Source organism: Elephantulus edwardii, unplaced genomic scaffold, assembly GCF_000299155.1.
Source record: "Elephantulus edwardii isolate Elephantulus edwardi_28Jun2011 unplaced genomic scaffold, EleEdw1.0 scaffold00133, whole genome shotgun sequence".
NCBI lineage: Eukaryota > Metazoa > Chordata > Mammalia > Macroscelidea > Macroscelididae > Elephantulus > Elephantulus edwardii.
Window position 1 is genome coordinate 1,681,630 of NW_006399883.1, and position 7,670 is coordinate 1,689,299.

General features: G+C 34.7%; 1 protein-coding gene across 1 annotated transcript; it reads right to left on the reverse strand.

The window, feature by feature from the left end:
* Window positions 1-3,215: 3,215 nt before the first annotated feature.
* On the reverse strand, window positions 3,216-4,154 carry LOC102851589 (olfactory receptor 2L5-like). Its single transcript, XM_006893899.1, has one exon. The coding sequence runs from the start codon at window positions 4,152-4,154 to the stop codon at window positions 3,216-3,218; it is 939 nt and encodes a 312-aa protein (XP_006893961.1).
* Window positions 4,155-7,670: the final 3,516 nt, after the last annotated feature.

Below are 7,670 nucleotides of genomic sequence, written 5' to 3' on the forward strand. Positions count from 1 at the left end.
CTGAAGGCTGCAGTCCTTGACCCTTCGCAGCAAGTGCATGAGGTCCTCCTCAGTTTCAGCAAACAGGGTTGTGTCATCTGCATAATGCTGATTGTTAATAGATCTTCCACCAATTCTACTTTATTTCTGTTGTATTGACAGTATGTTTGATATACTATATATTTTTTAAAAAATTTGTTAATTTGTGTTTCATGGCAAAGAGCATGTTCTATTTGCAAACTTTTTCCATGTGATTTGAAAAGGTTATAGATTCAATTTTTATATAATTGAGAGTTTGCTAAGTGCCAATTAAATCAAGATGATTCTGTTGTGATATTATATGTATTTGAAATTACCTTGTTTTCTCCTACCTTAATGTGTCAATTACTGAAAGACAGATGTAAAGTCAATCTAGAGATCAAGGTGTGCCTGAACTTAGCCATGGTATTTTAAATATCTTCCTATGTGTCTAAAAGTTGGAGAATGAATAATAATTGATGCCTTTGAATTGTGATGTTGGAGAAGTATTGAACATCCAGTGAACAACCGAAAGAACAAATTTGTCTTGGAGGAAGTAAAACTAGAGTGTTCCTTAGAGATAAGGAGGGTAAAACTCCAAATTACACGCTTTAAGCATGTCATCAGGAGATAATCAATCCTTGGAAAAGTACATTATACTGGCCGAAGTGTAAGATCAGATAAGGGAAACTCTCAAAAAGATGGATTGGTACAGTTACTAACAACGGACTCAAGCATATCAGAGATCTTGAGGACGATGTAACATAAGGCAAGATTCTGATCTGTTGTTTATTGGGTTGAGTCATAGTTGACTTGATAGCACTTAACAACAACAACATTATACTGATTAAAGGAATGCTGAATCCCTTTATGTGCACCATAAAAAAATGGTCAACATTAAACCATTTTAGGATGTAGCGTATAGTCAAGAACCTGTGGTTTTGGAGATAGAAGTTCAAGGTGAACTGGAGGCATTAGTGAAATATATGGCTCTAGGAATTGATTTAACAATCAAGCAGAAGACTAAAAGTGAACTGTTTATGATAAGAATTTGAAATATAGCTCATGGGAGCCAAAACAAAATCTACAGAATATGGAAATTATCAAGCAATATGGTATATAACAATAAAGTTAAATTTTGCTAAAGATAATTTAAAAACAGTGATAACAGTATAGTGAGGGATAGTTGCCAAAAATTCAAGACAGATTCAGAAAATGATGCAAAATAAAGGATATGATTGCTAACTTAGGTGGATCTTGACTAAAACAAAAAAATACCAGAAAAAATTCTTTTTCATTACATTGAGCCACATTAAATTGTAACTCAAGAAAATTAATTTTAAAAATCTGAAAAAATTAATCACCATCATAAACATAGAAAATACCAAGGTTTTCAAGAATTTCTTTTTCTTGGATGGATAGTTTGAATCTTTGCTCCTTATTCCTATTCCTATGGATACCAATTTTGTAGCAAAGGAAAATAAAATTCTTTATAACTTCAGTTTTTTTCCTTTATAAATTACGTTAATCTCCTTATAGGCTTTCAATCAACTAGAGTTCAATTGGCAAGTTCTAAGCCCTTTTTCTATTATTCCTAAAATAATTGTTGTTGTTGTTATGTGCCATCAAGTTGCCTGATTCATAGCTACCTTATGTACAACAGTCCTAAACCCTGCTCTATTCCCTACCAATCTTACTGTCTCTGACACATCTACTCCCCATTACCTCAGTAACTCAATCAACCCATCTCATCGAGGGCCTTCCTGTCTTGCACTGTCCTTCCACCCTCCCAATAATGATGTGCCTCTTCAAGGCCTTGTCCCTCCTTGCAACATATCCAAATTATGTCAGATGAAGCTTCAGAATCCTCGCATCCAAGGAGCAGATGATCTCACTCTTTCTAGGATGAACCTGTTTGTTCTCCTAGCAGTCTATGGTATATTCAATACTCTTCTCCAGTACCACAGCTCAAAGGTATCGATTGCCCTTCTATTACTCCTAGCCATTGTTCAACTTTTTTTTTTGCAAGCAATTGCAAAGATCATGTCCTGGATCAGACACACATTATTCTGCAGACTGACATCATTAGTCTTTAATAATTTGGAGAGGTCTCTGAGATCAGACTTTCCCAATGAATTAATCTTTTAATTTTCTGGCGGCTGGTATCAAGAGTGTTGATTGTGATGTCAAGCAAGCTGAAGCTGTTAACAATCCCAACCTCTTCACCATCTAGCAAGATGTTACCAATCGGCCCAGTGGTGAGAATCTTTGCTTTCTTCATGTTGAGGTTCAATTCACACTGAAGTCTGCAGTCCTTAACCTTCTGCAGCAAGCACTTTCAGGTCCTCCTCAGTTTCAGCAAGCAGGGTTCTGTCATCAGCATAACACAGATTGTTGATGAGTCTTCCTCCAATCCTGTTGCCACATTTCTCATAGAGTCCAGCCTCCAGTATAATCTGTTCTGCATAGAGATTGAAAAGGTATGAAGATAGAACACATCTCTGGCATACACATTTCCCAGTTTTGAACCATATCTGTTTCCTTGTGCTGTTCTAATGACTGTCTCCTGGTCAAGTATAGTTTTAACATAAGCACAATAAAGTGTTCTGGGATTCCATTGTTTCAAGAGTTAGTGAATCTTAAAGTAGATCCATTAATAAATCCTTTTCTTGGTATTTACCCAAGTGGATGTCCTTGAAGACAGAAATTTACCATCTATCTCCCAAAGAAAGTTCTGAACCCATTGGCTATACTAGCCAGTTCTGAGCACTTAGGAAAATAAGAATAATTACATAACTACTAACACTGAAAATTAATGTAAATAAACCTAAGGATCATGCTTTTGTTTACACTCTGACATTCTAAAATATTTTTGTCCTGTTGTCCTAATTTGTTTATATTGGAAAAGAAATCAAATGTGGTAGAACATAATTTTGAATTTTAATATCAAATTATGAGTATTCTATTTATATTTTCTGTTTTAATACAATTTTATCATCCAGAAGTCAGTAGAAACTCTATTTGTTTTACAGTGATTGCAACATCTAACCACAAGGAATGGAAAACAATTAATTTGGATATATAAATTTATCAGATGTGAATCTTTCAGTCTTCTGAATTTAATCTTTGTGTTTATGTTTTGAATAACATTTGTCATAACAGTTAACTCCTGAATAGATTTATACCTGTTGCTTAGAGAACGATGATGAATCTTCTGTCTACACTTCCACACTGAAAATTTTATGAATTATTTTTCTCAGGGCCCCCATGACTTCCTTGTTCCTCAAACTGTAGATGACAGGGTTGAGCATAGGAGTGATGATGGTGTAGAAAACTGCAAGTATCTTATCTTCTGTTGGAGATCGATAGGATCTTGAACGTAGGTAGGTATAAGCAAAGGGTGCATAGAACAATGTTACCACAGTAAGGTGAGCACTACATGTAGAATAGGCCTTCTTCCTTCCCTCTGAAGAAGGCATTCGATAGACAGTAAGAAAGACACGGCCATAGGAAAAAGTAATGCCAATAAAAGGAAACACAAGGAACAAGGTAGTACTCACAAATACCGTGTATTCATAGACCCAGGTGTCCATGCAAGCCAAAGTCAACATGGCAGGGACATCACAGAAGAAATGATTGATAGCTCTGGATTGGCAATAGGGAATATGGAATGCATATGCAGTGTGGGCACAAGAGTTGATAGACCCCATTAACCAAGATACTATAATCATCATCACACACGTATTTTTGTTCATACGAATAGGATAGTGAAGAGGAAAGCAAATAGCCACATAACGGTCATAGGCCATAGAAGTCAGGAGAAGTGTTTCTGCCCCTGCCAAAGTCAAAAAGAAAAAACTCTGAACTCCACATCCAATGAAGGAAATTGACTTATTTCCAAACAGGAAGTTGTAAGCCATCTTGGGGACAATGGTTGAAATGTAATTCAGGTCTACAAGAGAGAGCTGACTAAGCAAAAAATACATAGGTGTGTGTAGATGGTTGTCCAACAGGATGAGGAGAATCATGGACAGGTTGCCAATCAGAGCCATTAAGAAAATGAGAACAATGATAATGAAAAGGAAGAGGCCAATCTTGGATGTTGGTAATAACCCTAATAGAGTAAAATCAGTTGATAATTGGGTATAATTTTCCATCAGATGATCATATGTTTGGCATTTTTTGTATTGTTGTCATATTTTTTTTCCCTGAAAGAAAGAGAACAAGTTAGGTAAGGAATTTAAGGTAGTGCTCCTGTTGTTTTTCAATTTTTTTGTTTATTCAGACTATGACTTAATAAAATTTACTTCTCTTAAATAAAGACCTTATCTACCTACTTGGAAATAAAGAAATAAAAACTACTTCTCTGACTTACAGATCAAGTATCTTTACTCACAATATGCCATAAGAAATATAAGAAATGATTAGAAATTATTTCCAAAATAGTTTAATAGGATATGGATGTCTTATTGTTTTAAATGAAATTAGGGATAATCACACTCACATCTTATGTTAAAACAATATGCAGTGAAAATCAATGAGAGACAATAAATTTTATGACTCTCACAGGATGATGCATTTCTACTATGTCATTTCCTGCAGTAGCATGTTTGTTTTTAATGTAAAGTGATATTTCCTTTTAGAGTATGCTTTATACCATATTGACAAATTAAAACTCATAGAAGTTCGTTATAATTATTTTCATTTTCTGTTCATAAATCTATTCTAAATTCTCACTGAACAAATTTAAGTGCATTTTTCACCACCCTTACCTCATGTTTACCTAATATAATAAAATGGCACATTCTTTATTGAAAATTAATATACATATATTCACGAAAATTTTAAGAGTATATATTATGCAAATATATAATTTATATATTATAGTAATATATATATAAATATATAGATGTATATTAGCTGACACAGATTAATTTCATGACATAATATGTGATCAAGAGCCTATGGTAATGAAGAAAGAAGTCCATGATGCCCTGCAGAAATTGGAAAAAAACAACATAAAAACCTCCAGGAATTGATAATATATCAATTGACATATTGCAACAAACCAACTGGCCAACTGAATGGAAGAGATTCATATTCATTCCCATTCCAAGAAAAGATGACCTGGTAGAGTGCAGAAATTATCCAACAATATTATTAATATCATATGCAAACAGAATTCTACCTAAAATAGCCCAGTAACAACTAGAATAGCACATTACCAGAGAACTTCAAGATGTGCAGGCTGGGTTTAGAAGAAGTCGTAGCACTAAGGATACTATAGCCAATGTTAGATGGATTTTACCTGAAAGTAGGGAGTACCAGAGGAATCTGTGTTTCATTGACTATGTAGAGGCATTTGATTCTGTGTATCACAGCAAACTATGGCTAATTCTAAGATCAATGGGAATCCCAGAAGACTTGATTCTTATGTGAAACCTGTAAGTTTCCTAGAGGCAGTTGTCAACAAAGCAAGGACACGGCATGGTTCAATATGAGAAATAGTGTATGTCAAGGATGCAACCTATCTCCATACCTTTTCAATTTATATGCAGAACAGACCATCCATGAAGCTGGGTCTATGAGAAGGAATATGGCACCAGGATTGGAGGAACACTTATTAACAATCTTCATTATGCAGATGACACAACCTTGTTTGCTGAAACTGAGGAGGACCTGAGGCTTTTGCTACAGAAGGTCAAGAGCTGCAGCTTTCAATATGTATAAGATCTCAACATCAAGAAAATAATGATTCTCATCACTGGGTCAATTGATAGCATCATGATAGATGGTAAAGAGCTTGAGATTGTTAGTAGCCTTAGTTTGCTTAGCTCCATAATCGACACTTTTGGTACCAGGAGCCAAGAAATCAAAAGATAAGTTGCGTTGAGAAAATCTGCTGTCAAGGACTTCTCCAGAGTACTGAAGAGTAATGGTGTCAGTGTGGGAACTAAGGTGCACCTAATCCAGGCCATGGTTTTTCAATTACTTGCTATACATCAGATAGTTGGATAATGACCAAAAATTATAAAAGAAGAATTGATGGCTTTAAGTTGTGGTGCTGGAGAAGAATATTGAATATCACATGACTGTTAAGAGAACAAACAAGTCCAGCCTTGGGAGAGTAAAACCAGGATGATACTTGGAGGCAAGGATTTTTAAGCTCCATCTGACATACTTTGGACATGTTGCATGAAGGGACCAGTCCTTAGAAAGGGACATATCATGTATGGAAAGGCACAGGGACGACCCGTGAATAAAATGGATTGACTCAGTAACTGGAGTAATCAGGGTAGATGTGTCAGAAACAATGAAATTGTCTCAAGTTGGAGCAGGGTTCAGAGTTGTTATAGATAGGATCACTATGAGTTGTGGGCAACTTGACATCACATAATAACAATATATATATTGTGGCCTAGTGGCAAGAAGCTGCACTCCAATCCCAAAGGCATACGGCTCAAGGCCAACAGCTGCTTGTGGGAGAAGGATGGGAAATCTCCTCCCATGTGATTAACTGCCTCTGAACAAGCCACAGGGTTAGTAATTGGTTGATTTTATATTTCTATCTCTATCTCTATCTCTATCTCTATCTATCTCCATCTCCATCTCCATCTCTATCTCTCTCTATCATCTCTATCTATCTCTATCTCTCTATCTCTCTATCTATATCTATCTATCATCTAATCTATCGAGACTCAATAAATCTTATGATTCTCATAGGGTGACGTATTTCTATTAAATTTATGTCATTTCCTGCAGCAACATGTTTCCAACGAGTGAGTTTTCAATGTTAGTTTTCAATATTTCTCATTGAAATATTACTAGATATTTAAATATCTCAGAGACAGAGAGAGATTATTAATGAGACCAGAAGATGAGTCAATGAAAGATTTAAAATTTAGAGCCTATGGAAGAAAGAGTGTAGATAAAGAACTAGTTGCTCATGCAAGTATAAAAAACAACATCATCTTTAAAATTTTTTGAACAGGCAGGTGAAAGAAATTCTCTAAAATGAGGAAAATAAATGGGTAATCTGTACACTCTGAGTGGTAGGGCTGAGGTCTGAATATTATTTTAAGGCTAATCATGACATCTTTGAGGAAGTCTCCTGATGGAGATAGAGAAATTGACCACACTTGTGTACACACATGTGAACAGATTAAAATGGTTTAGGAAATATATAGGAAGGTAAGAAATTCTAAAACATTCTTAGAATCCTCAGAAAAGGATGATGTGTAAGTCAACAATGTAAAATATTCTGCTCTATTAAAGGAGCACAAAAGAACATGAAAAAGCTCCTGGAAAAATATAATAATGTGTAAAATGATTCCTATAAATTTTGAAATTTACAGCAGAAAAACACTACTAAGTATAATAATGTGAAAGGTTTGCTATTCAGAAAATTAGAGATTTAAAATAAGATGTTCTACTAACGCTTATGGACCTTCCTAGAAATGCCATAACAATTATGAAATTTGTGTTCCTAAAGGATAATATGCTTCCAGAACTTAAATATGTGAGCCACTAAAAGAATATAGCAGCACACAGAAAAAGAAATAGATATTTTATTGGAAAGAGATAATTCTAAATTTTATAGAAAATCTCAATATCAGTTTCCAAGTGGAGATTTATAAAGTTTTATGAGAGAATAATAGTAAGAATAGTAAGAA